The 17,306-nt window shown below is 45.3% G+C and overlaps 1 protein-coding gene across 1 annotated transcript in view; it reads right to left on the reverse strand.

Moving 5' to 3' along the window:
* The window catches only part of lgr6 (leucine-rich repeat containing G protein-coupled receptor 6), a 35,420-nt gene that overhangs the window by 11,154 nt on the left and 6,960 nt on the right, over positions 1–17,306 (reverse strand). The window contains exons 2-4 of the mRNA XM_076166449.1: positions 8,812–8,883; positions 2,723–2,794; positions 304–375 (exon numbers count right to left, since the gene is read on the reverse strand). Coding sequence (XP_076022564.1) covers positions 304–375; positions 2,723–2,794; positions 8,812–8,883 — 216 coding nt within the window. The remainder of the gene's footprint in view (positions 1–303; positions 376–2,722; positions 2,795–8,811; positions 8,884–17,306) is intronic.

The following is a 17,306-nucleotide window of genomic DNA, read 5'->3' on the forward strand; positions in this document are numbered from 1 at the left end:
GGGTTGTTTCACAGCTCATTGGAGATGCTCTCCCTGGCCTGCAGTGTCTGCTGTTTCCCTCATGGCTTCCAGATGCTACCATGAATTGCAGTGATGTAGTGAGGCCGGACTACCATCCGTCAGTACAGCGCCGGGTGCATGAGTGCTGCAGCCAGCATTGTAGTATGATCTGCAGTGTGTCAGTGGTACTCTATACCTGCGTCACGGTTAATGCTCAGATGTGTGTGTGTGGGTGGCCAGGGGGTATTTTATTCCCTGCAGGATGAGGTGGACTAGCAAGACTGCCGGGGTGGAGGGACTTACAGGGAGAGAAGGTTGGGGAGGTCCCATGGAGCATCATCGGGGAGTCTCTCGATTTGGTTGTTTTGTAGCATCCTGAAACACACACACACACGCGTTGGTCAGAGACATGTAGGTAAAAGCAAATGTGCATTATAGGTCATGGAATGTGTGTGGCGAGTGTGTGGCACGTCAAGCAGAACAAACAATTCCTGAGCGTGGGGGAAATTTGACACAAGGAGGAAAGGGCCAACGAAAGCTTGAGGAGAAGCAGAGAGAATGAACGGTGGAGGAGAAGAGAGGGAGAGAAGCTCCTTGGGTGGGCTGCTGATGTCATTCTCGGAAGAATGGAGCAAAAAAGCGTGGAGGAAGCGGGGAGCAAACAATACCTCTCTCTCTCTTTCTCTCTCTTTCCTTGCCCTCTCACGCCTCCTCTTCTTCCCCGCTCCTCTGAAGTTTTTATCATAGCCAGTCGTCTGACGTCGGCGCACAAGGCGTGTCGTCCAAGCGCATCGCCGTCATGCCTTTATCGTGGCATCATGGTGCCACAATAGTCAGATCTGTGTGTGTCTCACAGCAGTTAAACATCTATGCTCATAGCAGGAATATTATCAGGATTCAGAATCGTGTTTGTGGAAATGAAATAATTTGCCTTGCCTTTGATGCCTTTGTTGCCATGTGACCGATAATACACAAACTCGATTGTCATGTTTATTACACCCGCGTGCAACCCAGAATGTGTGTGTTGTAATCACTGGCGTCTGTCCGTGAACAGTTGTAATCCGGTCAGAACCCATCAGGGTTTTTTGTTCAGCCTCTTGGTGTAATAACTTTTGAACCGGATGCTGTAGAATTAAATTTCTGGAGCGTCTCAGCATCCATCCAGCTAGTTAGGCCCTTGTATGCCTCACTAGATTTACCAACATTTGGACTATTTGCCCAAACAATATTTTAAATGTAGAATGTCTGGTCCATTTTGGATACAAGTCTTCCTTTATTTTTAATATTTCTTACCGATTTCTCACAATTTTTTGCAAAAACTGAGAGATCTTTACAAATGTACATTTGTACTCACTTCTTATAGAAGAAAAGAAAAATCAGTGGGCCTGCTGGTGTTGCTAAAACAACAAGGGTGAAATACCTTCACCTGAACCTGAACCTGCCACAAACAAACACTGAACCTGTGGCGCAGTTGGAGCAAGTCTCTATCTAGTTTGTTAATTATTCCTTCAGCTTTAAGAAAGTTTGACAGTGTTGCCGATTCAGTGCAATTGGAAGGATCTGAAGAGCATAGTTTGTATTTTTTTATCAGATATTTTTGCATCTACACTCCATTCTGGGTTCCTCACCTTTGCTGTGCTTGAGTTTGTGTGTAAGGTTCTGCCGAGACATTGAATCACCCAACACAAGGTCGGCTTCCTCTCTGTGTTTGACACCGTGTGACTTTAACTAATATATTGAGGAAGCGAACATCTCAGTCGCTCTGAAATCAGAGACTGCTCCGACTTTGGGAGGGTGTAAGTGCCCACATGGATGAGCGCTTGCAGGCATGCATGTATTCATTATGCGTGTCCTTCCTCACTAATAACATAATAGCCCAGGATTCATGGCTGGTTCATTTTTTGTATTTTGAAGGGTTTCACAACACAAGGTGAAAGAGGATCAACTCATACGCCTGGTAATCCTCCAGATTTCCTCAAATTACTAACCACAGTTCTCTCGCTAAGTTTATATTCTGTGGCAAGGCCTCTCAAACGTTCTCAGTCAGGGTTCAAAAGGAACTCAGTAAGTTGCCAAGGCGAGTGAAAACATCTTTAATACCCTTGTCTCGCACCCTCTATTAATATGCCCGCAACTCATTAGATGCCGCACTCGCTATTCAGGGAAAATATGATGGCTTTATAGTTTTTGAGCTTGAAAACATCATGGCGGGGCTAACAGTTGGTGGCCATGGATCATAAGACTCTGAACTCTCTGTGAGAAATGGGGTGTTAAGAGAACAGCTTTTAATCATGTTTTTAAAGTGAATTTTCTGTCAATTGCTGTAATCTCTGTGGGTGGTGTGACTGGGAGGTCCCTGCATTACACCTGTGTGTGTGTGTGTGTGTGTGTGTGTGTGTGTGTGTGTGTGTGTGTGTGTGTGTGTGTGTGTGTGTGTGTGTGTGTGTGTGTGTGTGTGTGTGTGTGTGTGTGTGTGTGTGCGTGCAACTGCAATAGGACTTGTGTGAATATGAAAGAACTTCAAGCAGTGCAGGTCTCTCCTAGCTCATAAACTTTAACTGTAGTTAATGATGCGTGGCCTGTGTGTTTTATTCGTAGTGGGAGCCCAACTCCCACTACCCCCCACCCGCCCCACCATCAGAATGCTACAGTGGAACAACCAACCTGGGACGAGGACTGAACCCGCTAGAGTGGGACTGGGAGGGAGGCAGATGTTACTTACAGAACTTTGAGGTTGTGGAGACCCTGAAGAGCGTGGCCTGAGATGTACTTCAGCTGATTCCCTGAGATACGCCTGAAAGAACGAGAGAGAGAGTGAATGAAATGAAAGAAAATGAAACATTAGCATCAACACCAGCTTCACAAGTCTCATGAGAGAAGTTTCATTCTAAGATTCTGGAGTGAACTTGTGTATGACTTCATCTTTGGGTTCCGGCTTCAGGGTTACTGTTGGGGCAGTATGCAAATAACAGTATTCTGTTCCCCTCAATGTGGTTGCTATTGGCCTGAAGAACACCCTGAAACTTTACCCAACCCTGAGAGCTCTGATGAGTGAGTAAAGACCGAATTGAACGAGACTGAGATTGGGTCAACAAGTGCAGGGTGATGCGAAGGTATGTTTGCTTGTGTGAGTGCCAGTCTGTATATATATACTATATGTGTGTGCGTTTGCATTTAGTAAGGTATACGTGTACAAAGATGTATGCACGCGTAGCCGTGTGTGCGATGTGAATACGAGTGCTATTTTCCCCGTCCTTGAGGTAAATTGGGCCAGTTCTGGGGGCCTTGAGGACAGCGAGGGAGAGAAACCACACACGTTCACACAAGCAATCCAATCAGTTTGTTTATCAAACACAGCACCTAATGGTCATTTGTGAGTGTGTACAAGATGTCCAAATAAATAACATTCAGTCCAACTGAGAAACTCTCAAGGTCACGAGCTGGAAGCACAGTTTAAACACAGATTTGGTCTTCACAGCTCGAGACCACCCACTTTTATTAAACACAAGCTGTTAAAGACTCCTCACATCACATCCTTCTAGAGCACTGAGCTCAACAGGTGACATTTGCCCAATATTTCAACTCTCTGCTCTGCAGTCTGCTTTCTGCTGACTTGTTACACCAGCGTCAAGATATTGACATATTGATACAGAGTGCTACCTTTCCTGCCAAGACATTATCACCCAGATGGTAATGGACAAGAACCCCTAGCAGGCTCCGTCTGACATCTGATACGCATGTCAACATGTCTCCATCTTATTACTGTGCAGTGGCAAACCACACAACCCCACTCGCGCCTGCCAAATCTCACACTCAGCCTCGTTTAGAGCGCTTAGAGCTCATAGCTATCAGCAGCAACACAAACGCGAGCAAAAAGATGGAAAACAAACTAAATCGATTCCTGTCCAAGCCGCTGCGGTGCCATTTAGTTGTGCCTCTCAAACAGCTTTTGATGGCTTGTGATGATGAAACGTGCAGATGATTGAGAGTTGAGCTCCACTGACTCCAGTGTGACGAACTTTCAAATTCCAGTGTTCGGTCTTGTTCCAGAAGAAATGATGTGCTTGAAAGTTCTGCGAAAGGTCTGGTAATCTGATTATACATAATCTAACTAAACTTTTTTCATCAAACATACCTGAATTTCACTCATAAAGAGCCTTGTATACTGCCTGTTTGTTGTCCCTCTGAGGATGATAGGTCTGCTACTTCAATACGATTTTAGTTTCCACTGTTACACAAGCCGGTCACTGGGGACCATTTCAATTGCGACTTTTCCAGAGGTTACTGTTTCAATAGGCCTTGCTGAGGTCCTGACACCAGTAAAATAGATCTAAGCTCAGTTCTGCAAAGGACTGTAAGTACCCTCTTTTGGTTCCCGTTCAAATGCAACGATTAGTTACAGGCACCTTGGAGGAAAAAGAAATATAGGTAGCATCAAAGCAAGATAAATGTCTTTCCTACAGGAGGACAGGAATAATTTAGAGTTTTAGAAAACAAACATTGTAGTTAAGGCCATAGCTTTGTGTTCATGTCCCCTGCTGCCAACCAGGCTTTCTCTATTAGCTGCACAATTAGAGCCAAAACAGCATTAGAGCAGAATTTTGCTTTTTGCTGACTTCATTTATCAAAGGGATAATTATGTTGAAAGTGAAGATGGATATTGAAAAAGGAAAGAAATGTTCAGACATCCTTGATAGAAATCAACAGAATACCAGTTGCCATTGACCAACTATTTCCATGATATCAGCGTGTGTGTTTATGTGTGTATATGTGTGCATAAATGATCGTACATATGAGTGAATGTTCCGCACTTAGCCTCTAAGTCGTTCCACATCAATCCTGTTCTAATGAAAGGCGCCTTGCTCTTGTCAAATCCTGGCTCCGACTTTTTTTTTTTTTCATTTAATTTGATTTGGGGATGGTTAAAATTTTACTTGGCTCTCCTGTGGGGTAGATACAAATTCCACCTCAACATAATTCACTGTAGCTCCACTGAAGTGATTCCTAGATGAAGTAAGAGGTCAAATGTATGGTGACGAGGTGGGATGTGCGCCACCGCTGATGAAGGTGAGACCACCATCAAAATGACAAATGATCAATGTGGGCTTCAGTGGAGCATACTGACTCCTGATTATCATATGTATCTCCATGTTCAATTGCCTCAAAATAATAAACAAAAGAGGTGGAATACGGGTTTAAAGGATAGTAATCTGGATAGCATCGCAGTGGTGATAGAAAGCCATGGTGGCAGCAGGACTGGGGCCGTTGATGTGAGCCGATGATAGAAGGAGAGGAGAGGAGATTCGGGCCTTATCGTGGACAGGGGTAGTTCGTGTGTGTCTAAGTGCGTGTATGTGGTATGTGTGACCTTTTTCACCTGTGGACCATCAATAGAAATGTTATCCCTCCTTCTGTTTGGAGGTCCAGCCTGAGGGTCAACTACTTAACCTGGCGTTAACCTCTAAAATTACTGGAGTAAAATATAGACATGTGCAAAGCCGTGTGTTTGTGTGTGTGTGTATATATGTTTCTTGGAGACATAAAGACAAAAACATGCTGGCAACAACAAAAAAAGAGAACACGCAGTTCATTTTAATTGACCTAGATAGTCCCAGCTGTGTGGTGCACCTGGAGTATCAGGACAGCCAACGCTGTAACCCGTTAACCCTCACCTACGTCATAGCTGTGGTCTATCAGCAGACAATCTTATCGCAGAGAGAAAGAGGAGCAGGGCAGCACTGGCCTCCGCTCACCACCTCTCCTCCATCAGCTGTTTTTATTTCCACGACAGAACATTTGATTACACTCTCCCAGTTTTGAAGGGAGTCCCGAGCTGGATCTTCCACCGACGGAGGATATTGCGGAAGATTAGATCAGATTTTTCAAACTATCCATTTCGGCTCAGCTAACACCTTATTCACTCCACCTGGCAATAATCTGCTTTAATTAAAAGTGGTAAAGCCAACACCAATAAGCACTTTCAAAACATCCAATGAGATCACTCTGCCTTTAAGACAGAGTGACTTCACCTCTGTGTTTAAGAGGTGAGCAATGACTGTGGACAATGATAAGATAATTAACAGGATGAGCACAGGAGACTCAACCCAAATGACTGATTAGAGGGAAGTCAAAGGGAAAAAAGCAGAGTGAAACGTGAGCTCCGGACGTATGAACCATGGAGTTAGATAGTGATGATAGGTGCAAAGCACTGGTGCCTTCTCAAGTGTTTCTCAGGAAGGGCTTTTAGGGGGACCATTTGACCTAAAGCAACCTTGCGAGTTCAAAGTTGCAATTAGACCGGGAATAGACAGGACATCTTTGATATTAAAGCAGAAGATCTGATGGGGGTGTTGTCTTTGATATTCCAGGTAAATGAGTAAGCAGTATCGGAGTCTCTGGGCATCGCTACCCTCTCATTAATCCACAGACACGCCGTCTGCCTCCTATTCGCCTAGCAGTTGCGTGTAAACTGTGCAAACTTATAGTCGACCCCCTGATCAAAGCAATAAACGAAGGCTTGTAAAGGCAATAAATGATGGAATCTGAGATCAATAGAAGACACGTTGTAGAAACTAGGATTGATAGAGAGAGAAAGAGCTGGAGGGATGGGCAATGAACACTTAAGAGCTCATTAAATGTATTAATGGCACATCCCTGTATATCAAAGGGATTTTTTAGCTTGGTGATATGTGCTACCTGCTTTATAAATTAATTTAATTACCTCATTTGAAGTTCAAAGAGATTAGTTGCTCGCAGTCTGATTCTTTGGTGTTGAAAGAAGTGATGAGTGGCAGTGTGATCCAGTTTATATGTATGACTCTGAACACAACACTGAAAACGCCTCTCTGTATGGGGGCCTTAATGAAATTACCCCCACCATCTACCCCAGGAGCCCCTCGCATGACAGCTGGACTACTTGCCACGAGCAGATTTGTTCTTGGAGACGGCCAGAAAAAGAAAAGGAGAAAAAAAGAGTAGCAGAGAAGTCATCAAAGGCAGCAAGTTCAGCTTGCAATAGCCTGCAGAAAAATGGAGATGGGGGGCAGTAGAAACAAATTGAAAAAGAGGGAGATAGAGTGAGGGAGGGCAGGCGGAGCGGTAGAGCCCAACATCAAACAATTTATCACTGTACCAGTCACAACATGCCTGGCCCTCGCCTCTTCCCGTGCTACTAACAAGTGCTATGCAGACCCACATCAAACTCAAAACCGACTCTGTTTGTGTTTAGAGCACCGGTTTGTTTTTCCAAACCCCATAAGTTGATGTAATGACAATGTGTTTACGACGATCTGCTATGCATCATCTCTCTCTAAACCTTCTAGACAGGCGCAGAGATCAGAAATGCGCTCCTTCCTGCCCTGGAACATCATCACTCTCTCAGCGTGTCTCCAGAAATGATCAGGTTATAAAAAATGGCTTTAGGGCAGGAGCATCCTCTTTGGAACGGCTATAAAGCTGCGGAACCTGGCCCTAAAGTGTCAGGATATGAGAGCGATACAGAAAGAGCAAGATCAATGGAGCTGTAAAGCACTGGGGGGATTGTCTCTGGACAAAAACTAAGACAAACATGTAAAGTTTCATCCAAGACTCCCCCTCTTCACCCTCTCCCTTAATGCAGGCAAATGTCAGCATCACTGCTTAGCATCAGCTTGCACTGAGTGGTTCTGATCGGTATTACACCATCAGCAAATTCTGTCGTTTGTCATTTTTATGACAGCAAAAAGTTCAGAGGAGCGATCCAAAAAATTCCAATAAAACAAGCTCCCCTGTTTAATTTTCCATCTTTAGAGTCTCATGTAACCTCGCTGCAACCTTCATTCTTGGTCAACGCAGCGCTTTGACCAACAGGTCAGATCCAGTGTGACTGTGACTCAAAGTCAACGGTGCGGTTATCCAGCTCACTTTTTACTTTCATCATCATTAGCTCATGCCTCACAGGCTGCAGCTGCGAGCATTAGCAAAGAAAACAACACGACTATTCAAACACCCAGTGTAGACACACACACACACACGCACAAAGCTCGCCATGGGCTTTAGTTGTAAAAGAATCAGGTGAAGACTGACACACACATACACACACATATATGCCTGGATAAATACACATGCAGATGCACCTACATAACCGAGGCAGTCTTTCTTGAGCCCCGTTTTCCCTGAATACTGCTGAAAGGTCAGATTAGATCCCAGCTCTGTCAAGCTTAAAATCACATTTTGCTGCAGCATCTGAGAATTAGGGCTTCATTCTTCACACATACATAAGTACCAACCAAAGTCTCTGCTGTATCAAATACTGTCAAATTAGAGAAATAAAAATTGTTTTATAGGGACAAAAGTTCAAATTCGCCCCCCTGTATTCACTTACTGCTAAGCAAGAGAACTATATAAATCTTTGCTCTCTCCATTTTCCCCGATCCTGTCCTTAACTTCTCCTGTAATGTGTGTTTTTCTTGGCAACAAAAAGTGTACTTGTGTATTGCTCCTGCTGAGCTGTCCGTTGAAAAAAAAAAGTCAAGGAGGGCAAGAAAGCAGCAACTTGGATGTTGAGTAGAGAACCTGCTCCCTAAACACTTTAAAGACCATATATTCTCTCTATGAGTGAATATCATGTTCCCCTCTTTTGTGCAGCAATCCCAGGATCTCCTGGTATATTGCTGCAGGCGGTTTCTCAATAGGAGAGATCAGAGGCAGCCAGAGTCATCAATCCCCATGGCCGAGGTCTGCACATGGTGGATTGGGGATCGACTGCTTCTTGTCATGTATGAGTTGTGATGATGGAGGTTCATTAATTGAGTTGCATGATTTTGTACTCACAGTTCTGATAGCAGGTGCAGTCTGTGGAAGGCTCTGGGCTGGATCTCACTGATGTTATTCATGCTCAGGTCCCTAGAGAAAGACAGGCACAGCATCTGTATCAAATGATCAATCAATGTGCATCTTAATGATGTTCTTTGAAGGTTGCTGGGCGTAGTCATGTTACAGATGATTAGAACGTGTTTTTCACATGGCGATCTGTCATCAAGAGAGGGGAGTGAGACACGCAGGAAGGTTAGAGGGTTAGGTAGAGAGGTTGGAGGCAGTGCAGCAGAGGAGGAGAGGGGGTGCGGGAGATGTAGAATAGAATTTTCCCCAATGAATCATTGTTGGGCAGCTGTAATTTCCTCCTAGTCCCGGTGATTCGTTCTCTTTTCCAGATGTCTCTCTCTACCTTCTCTCAGATCTGACCCTCAGCCTCCCTCCCTCCCTATCTCTCTCTCCCTCCGTCTCTGTCTCTATCCTCTCTCCCCTTCTTTTTTTCTCCCCCAGGTCTCTCAGGAGACCATCTCCTTCCCCCTTTGTTCAGGTCTATAACATAGACACACTACATTTCTCTCTGCCTCTCTGACACACAGTCTGACGTGAGAGGGTGTGTGGGGGGTGAGTGTTGACGCAGCTGTGCTGCGGTCAAAGAGGGAGAAGTGCAGGATGCTCAGATACATGCATGCATGCACACTCACACACACACACATCCATACAACACACACATGTAATCTACTTTTGGGACGCTATAAGGACAACCTGTGTGTCTGGATCTGGTAGAAAACATATATAACCTTGTGCCCCCAGTCATGTAAGGTCATTTCTTTGATAAACATAATGAAAGCAAGGAGGTGTTACATCAAACCCTTCTTTGCTTTCACAGCCCTTGGGGTCTTGCATGAGTCTCCAAGAACGAGGCTCGAATGTGCGTGTGTGTCTGTGTGTGTATGACACTAACCATTGCTCATAAAGCCAGACCACCGGGCTCGCAAGTGTAAACTGTGCTCTCAGAAGCCCTTTGCTGTTGGGAGTTTTGACACACTGGCTGTTTGTTTGTGGAGTCAGCCAGGCTGATGAGGGGATGGATGGATCTATTCACAGACTGGGATCTATACTCAACTTTGGGAGGGGTGTGGAAAAAAACATTGCAACACTTTGCTTCACAAACATGGGTACTTGAGTAGCCCGTCATATTTACCAGTTGTGACAAGACAGATCCACCATGCCAAGAGTGTGGTGACATCCTGTCAAGGATGCAAAAACATTCAACACCAGGCCTTGGGTTGAGTCCAACTTTGTCTTTATATTGTGAGGAAATACACTCCTACTGTCAAGACTGTCACTCGGTATGAAGAGGTGCGTTCTCACCCTGTGATGAGCTCCAGTCTTTTATCGTGTTAACAAGGCAAATCTGCCATGTGATTTAGGAAAGTTGACTGTGGGCCAAATAATGATGTACACCTTTTACCACCTATGATGACATTTGATGTTTTCCTTATGAAGGTATAATACCAACATTTCCCCGCATGGGAAATTCTTGTTACGCAGGAGGTCAGAGTGCGCTGCCACCTATGGAACAGCACCACCAAAGCTGACAGGAATGCAAGGACTTGCTCAAGGACACATGAGCAGGGCCAATGCTTCTGATGGCTGTTGGGGGGGGGAGACATGATTGTTTGTGTAATTGCATTGCTTTTGCCTGTAGCTGGCATTTGTCTTCCAACCTCAATAGTGACATTATCATGACGGATCTTACTAATCTTGGCTGTTACTGCTATTGCATGCTTAAGTGTCTTTAATCTCTGCTGGCATAACCTCTATAAGCAGATTGCACTTGTCTTATCTTGCCCTTGGGCCATATTGTAAATATTCCAGTTACGGGGAGAGCGCACTTGAATTAGCTAAGAATATAGGAAATAAGGTTAATATGCTTGGAAAGTTGGAGTTTAAAATGTGCCTTCACACCTCAGTAGCTGCTGTAAATAAATCCTACCGTAATTTAGTGTTATTTATTCCTTTCCTTAAAGAATGCTGAATAAAGTAAGCAAAGCAAATATTTGAAGCAAACTAAGAGGTAACATTGAATTTCTATGCTTGTTTCCCCCCGTGATGACCCCGGTGCTCAGATGTCACTCTCAGCAGGCGTCCTGAGATGATGTAAATTATACGCTTCATGTTTGTCCCATTTTTTTGGCGTAATCTGCCTCGGGCCCCGGGGTCGTGCTGTACTGCCTGATTAAAGTCAGGAGTAAATATGTGATAACAAAGTTGCCGTGGAGATGACACAGCCAGCAGCAATCACAAACCCATGGACATAATCAAGGGAGGATGACATCACATGCGACAAAGAAAACACTCATCTACACCGAACACACACATACACACACCGTCATCCTTTTCAGCGTCTTAGTTGCAATATTCTCTTGAAAAAAAAAAGTATTTTCTGGGGGTTATTAAAGCGAAACAACACACGCACGCACGCACTGTCTTCAGCTTCTGGGGATGAGCCCACGGATGGAGACAACTCTCCATTATCTGGTCCTGATTAAAGAAGCCATAAACAAACGTTGTGTGAAGTCCATAACAGCGGCCTCACTCAGACAGAATAAACACGCAGCAACGCAGAGAGAAAAGTGTTTAAAAATAATGGCACACTGTGGTGAGTCATGGGGAAAGGTTGAACGCCGCTCTGCTCGCTTGTGCGCTCCAACTCGCTCGTTGGGAAGTCGGAGGGAGAGAGACGTTTCTGCTCTGCGGGCCAAGGCCTCCGCTGACAACCTGACGTATCGTTGGAAGGCGCTGCACTATGGCTTGTTTTTAAAATCAAATAACAGCTGTGGCTTTTTTAAACCATGATAATTATGATTGATGACTACCACATGTGCATTGTGTCGGCTGGCGCTGTGACGTGCAGATATTTTCAGCGCAAATAAACCCCCGCAAAAAAAAAAGTAAGAGCGAGTGCTTAAGGGTTTTGCAGGCTGCACGGTGCATGGAGAGGTTCAACCATTAGGGTTTGGGTTTGTGTGTCCCCAATTTTATGGGCATCTCTGGCGTGTGTGTGTGTGTGTTTATGTGTGAGAGAGTCTGTGTGCAAAGTTTGTGTGTCATATCTGTGTGTATGCAGTCTTATAGTTTCCATTTATAGGTGGCTGCGGCATGTGCGGTAAAGATGTCTGTCGCTCATTTTCACACCCCTATTGTTTTCCAGCGAGGCTGCAGATGTGGTGGGTACGATCCCTGGTCACGCTTTCACCACATCATACAAGGACTCGCTGCTGGGGCAGGGAAAAGGCTGTGTGTGTGTGTGTGTGTGTGAGAGAGAGAGAGAGAATTTAGGAGGCAGAATGTGGTTTCTTTCCCGTATTTTTCATGTAGACACGTTAATCACAAGTTCTGAATGGGAACAGGCAGTCGATCCATTCCGTCCTATCTTGGCCATCGCGGCGTCAAGCAAACAGGCCAACTTTACTTACAGGACGACACATCTCTCAACTGATAGAGGCCCGCGTCCGTCTTCTCCCCTCAGATCTCCAGCTTCTGCTGATTGACAAACTAAAGACTCGTCAGCATAATTGGGACTATAAGAGACACAGCGGACACAGACATGGAGACCCGTGCTCATCACTCAACAGACACACTCATAAACCTGCCTCTTAATTGTTCCTTTTATCTTTTCCCCCCTCTCCCTTTCTCTTCATCCCACCAAATCTGTACATTGAATGACAACGCCCCCCTCCCTCCTGCCACAGATCTCTCTCTTTCTCTCTCTCTCTTTCTGTTTCCCCGGTGAGGAATTACATTTTCATGTGCATGCATGTTATTTCGGGTGTTCATGCACAGTGGCGTGTGTGGAATTGGTCGGACGCACTTCCACACCAATTCCTGCCATTGTTGGGTGATTTTATGACTCGCAGTGGGCTTTGATAGATGGCAGTTGTAGACGTGTGAGCGAATGTGTCCATGCGTGTGTGCTCGTTTGAATGAAAGAGAGATACGGTTGGCATGGGAAGAAAGCGCTGGATATTAGAAGGCTTTATGCTCTGATTGATGGAGTAACTGTGGCAGGCAGCTTGTCTTAAGGGCGGAGCAGAAGCATGAAGGTGCATTTCCATTCATGGGCTCTGGCCCTGTCGACTCCCTCTCTCTTTCTTCCGTCACTCTGTCTCACACTCTCGCCTCTGTTTCAAATTTCAACCCGAGCATGGAGTGACTAAGTCCGGCAGTTACAATAATGTGATTCATCATATTTCCTCTTCACCGTCAGCGGAGCTACTGAAGTATGTTATCGGGTGTGTGATCAAAGGTGGTGTGTGTGTGTGGGTGTGAATGTGCCCCTAGCTCCGTTGTAGCCAATTTCAAACTGGGAGACTTTTGACAAGGGCTGGTGATTTAGCGCAGCAAAACAACTGGCCACATCACATGAATAACACCCCTGTTTATGTTCACAGACACACACACACACCCACAGTACATCCACAGGCACCCATACACAGCCCAACCTCCGGATGGCTTATGTGGGGCGGATGGCGGACCACCCTGGTGACTGAATATACCCTCAGCGTCCCTCACGTCTGAAGTGAAATGTGTCACTCAGACCAAGCTGGACGGGAGCAGCCGGGGGAGAGATGGCGTGATACGTTTCAGTAGGGAGGGGAATAAATAATTCTTTCAAAGAGAAAAACATCTACTTTGTATTGGAAACTTTCTGGCACATTGCTCATGCAAAAAAAAAAATGCAATTACAGCAAATTCCGATGCAAGCAAACACTCAACAAACAATCAAGTACCAACAAACAAAGTCTCCCTCTCTCTCGCTCTGTCTCTATCTCTCTTCCCCTCACACACACACACCCATTCATACACCTTCATAAGACCATCCCAAGAACATTACCCCGAGGTCCTCCCTCTCTCTTCCTCCTCCACACTCTCTCTCTCTCTCTCTCTTGTCTCCATGCCAATCCCCTCGCTCAGGTGGAGACTCTCACCAAACAAACAGCCAATAATGGCTCTAAGCTCTCCGCCTTTGAAGGCAGCTTATCCGTGAGGAACATTAGAGTAAAAGATATTTAGTGGAAGGCAACAGACAGAGCCATGCCCGGGGGGTGAGAGTCCTGAATTAGCCGTGCTAGGGCCACACCTTGGTTGACTTTTACAGTAACTATGACAGTAATGTCTTCAGTCGGACTCAGCCAGTCTGATCCTCTCCGCTTAGCCCTTTGAAAGAGTTAAAGCCACGATGAAAGAGGATTTTTTTTTTTTTGCCACACAATGCTACTTGCAGTCAATGATCGGGCGCCGCCTTAAACTGGGCCTAAATGGTTGTGTCAGTGTGTGTGTGTGTGTGTGTGTGTGTGTGTGTGTGTGAGTGAGTGAGAGAGATAGAATGTGTGCGCATCGGAGGGAGAGGTCCAAATGTGTTTGCTTTTTCTATCTGAATAGACTGACTGCATTGGCATTCAGTTTCTCTCGCAGTCACACATGAGTTTGCACACACACACACACACACACACACACACACGCACGCACGTACGCACGCACGCACGCACGCACGCACACACACAAAGACTCAGGAAGAAGGGTACAATGCTCTCTTCCCCTCCTCCTTCCTCTAAAGATGTGTGTGTGTGTGTGTGTGTGTGTGTGTGTGTGTGTGTGTGTGTGTGTGTGTGTGTTTTTCTCTCCCTCTCTTCCAGACTTCCTGGGAGGGGTACACTGCCCTTTGTGTCCGAAGGCGCTCTCTCTTTATCTCTCCCTCTCTTATTCTCTCCCTCCCTCATTCACGGGGCACAAAGAGTGAGGGAGAGGGCGAGGAGAAGTCTTTCACCTGGACAGGGAGGGCCACGGGGAGGACTGGGCCACAAAAGAGCAGGGGAAACGGAGAGGGGAGGGAGGAAGAGAAAAGACGAGATAACGAGAGAGGGAGAGAAAAGGGAGATGCGTTTGTGTATTTGTGTTCCCATGTTTTGTGCTCTTTTCCTCTCTCTGCGGTTAAGGGGAGAATGACAGGCGGATGTCTGGGTGGGGAGAACGCCTGTTTAGTCTGAGGCCATGTCATGGGAAACATATTCATGCCCTCTGGGACTTCATATGCTGGTATACCGCACACACGCACACACTAATGCAAATACACGCATACGCTCTATGTCCGCTCCTTGTCCTCCCACACACACACACACACACACACCCTGTCATGAGATGGAGGGGAGGGGGGTGAAAGGTCAAGCACTTCAGTAATGGAACAGGAAGTGTCGGAACAGTCGGCACTACACAACATGCAACTGCCTCCAACATGTGGACAGGACTGACAGGCAGCTGTTGTGGGCAGGACATAGCTTTGGAAGGCAAAGAGACATTCTTACACACACACACACACACACACACACAGCCCAGCCTGGAGTCCACTCACTCGTCTCTTGTTTTTGTCGTGTATTTCACCCCAGGCTCTCCTATACGTCCTTTACATGATCGATTTGCTCTGTGAATCGCTTGGAGCCATTTCTTTGTGCCACATAAAGGACAAAGTCATGCCACCAAAGGCTATTGCAATAATGGGCCAAAAGGCCTGGACCAACGGTTACAGAATGAGCTTCTTTTCCACACATCCTGAAAAGGTATCTCTTGACAGGAGGTTTTTCTCTCTGCACGCTGATTCGAGGGAGATTCTCCACAGTAAATGAAACCTGATGAGTATTAGTGTCAGGGCTTCGTCAGTTGAATGGCAGAAACAGGAGGACACTCGATCTGGTTCGAAGACTTCAAATCCACTCCTGGCTTCTCCTCCTCCTCCACTGCCCCACTCGCCCATCTATGATCAACCCCTCTGCTCCACATATTTAGTAGTGCGCACAGATAACATCTAGAAACTGATGAAATCTTACCCCCATACCAATGAGGACATGTGGCTGCTGTTGGTTTAAAGAGATTTAGCTTGGCCTCTTGCCACGCATGTAAAAAGTCCAGATTTCCTCTTTCGCTCCCTTTCAGACATGTAATAGAGACGTGAGCGAGTCTGGCTGCAGTCGCAGAGGCTCTGCAGTGGCAGAATTCCCTCCAGCCTCCCCTGACTGCAGATGGAAAATGCACCTGTGAAGTCCACAGTTAATACCATTGCCTCCAACCATCACGCCGACTTCTGTTTCTGACATTCACAGTCGTCTCCCTCCAAAATTAAGAGTGATGAAAGTGAGTTGATTTATCATTCTCGCCCATCGTCATTCATCTCCCTACTTTTGTTTTCCAAATCTTTTCTTCCTCTAGCACGCAGATATGCTTGCGTGCCCTGAGGTGTGCGCACGTGTGTGTGTGTGTGTGTGTGTGTGTGTGTGTGTGTGTATGACATTTCAGTTTGACTGTGATTGCTCCTTTGCTCCTGTTAACTCCTTTTTCTTTCCTTTTTTCTGCTCCTTCCCCAGTGGCCCATTCTCTAAAGTTAATCCCTGCTAGCATTGCTGTATCAGCTCTGCTCTGCGGGAAGCTTTGATGCTGCACAGGGGGATTGGATGGTGCATTAACCATCATTAAGTCACTGTGTGCATGTCTGTGTGTGCAAGCGAGCACATGCGAACGTACATTAGACGTTCTGGACGTAAGCTTTTAAATGTTAGCTTAAAACCTGGCATATACCTGACATCTGATCGATTAGCCTTTATTCATGTATCCATTTAGTTATTTTTCATCAATTTGTTAAATTTGTTTGTAACTCCCAGATTTTTTTATCAAACCTATTTTTAGGCATGTTTGTGTGAATGTACTCCAGAATACAGTATGTGGAGGTCCTGGTAAAACTGTTTATTGTGAGGAACATGGAGATAGTTTGAAAAAACTTGCCTGCATTTTGGAATGTAAAAATGAGTTTAGGAATCTGATGATAAGAATCCTGGCAACGGTTCACACAAAACCGAAGACAAACCTTGTGTCTCCAGTTTTGGTATTCTAATGTTAGAGCATGCCTGTATATTGTATGTTTTTTATGCTTATGACTCTTGATAAACACACCATAAAAACACAGCAAAGCTCACAATTATTGTAGACGTCTTCACAATGAGATTTCATGTGTTGAACCACAAAAGTTGTCATTATAAATGAAAATGCAGGTAAAAACCTGCATGTTTTGTACCTTGACACAAACCTATGATTTGTGCTCCAAATGCTCCTATCTCATTTTTCAAATTTGAGCAATATAGGCTAATAGGAAGCTGTGTTAACTATTTTCTTTACTTGTGTTGTCATTTTCTGAAAGTTTGTGGTGGCCAAATTTTGTTTTATAATTCATATTTTTACCAAATCACCTACGCTGGCTGACATCATATCTCCAGGAAGCTTAGAAGCTCTGCTATTGGATAAAAACTGATCTGTTGATCAAGTCATTGTAGGCAGGACAGAGTAATATTCATGCAAAGTTCTGTCAGTCAGTGGCTTCTGTGGCTTCAAAATGACGGTGAGTGTGCAAAGTATTCCATATTTTAGCAGTGTTATGGCTGAGAGAATGTTATAACTCCATGTCAAAG

Source organism: Genypterus blacodes, unplaced genomic scaffold (assembly GCF_046128005.1).
Source record: "Genypterus blacodes isolate CSIRO-AG114 ecotype Tasmania unplaced genomic scaffold, CSIRO-AGI_Gbla_v1 ptg000156l_1, whole genome shotgun sequence".
Classification (NCBI taxonomy): domain Eukaryota; kingdom Metazoa; phylum Chordata; class Actinopteri; order Ophidiiformes; family Ophidiidae; genus Genypterus; species Genypterus blacodes.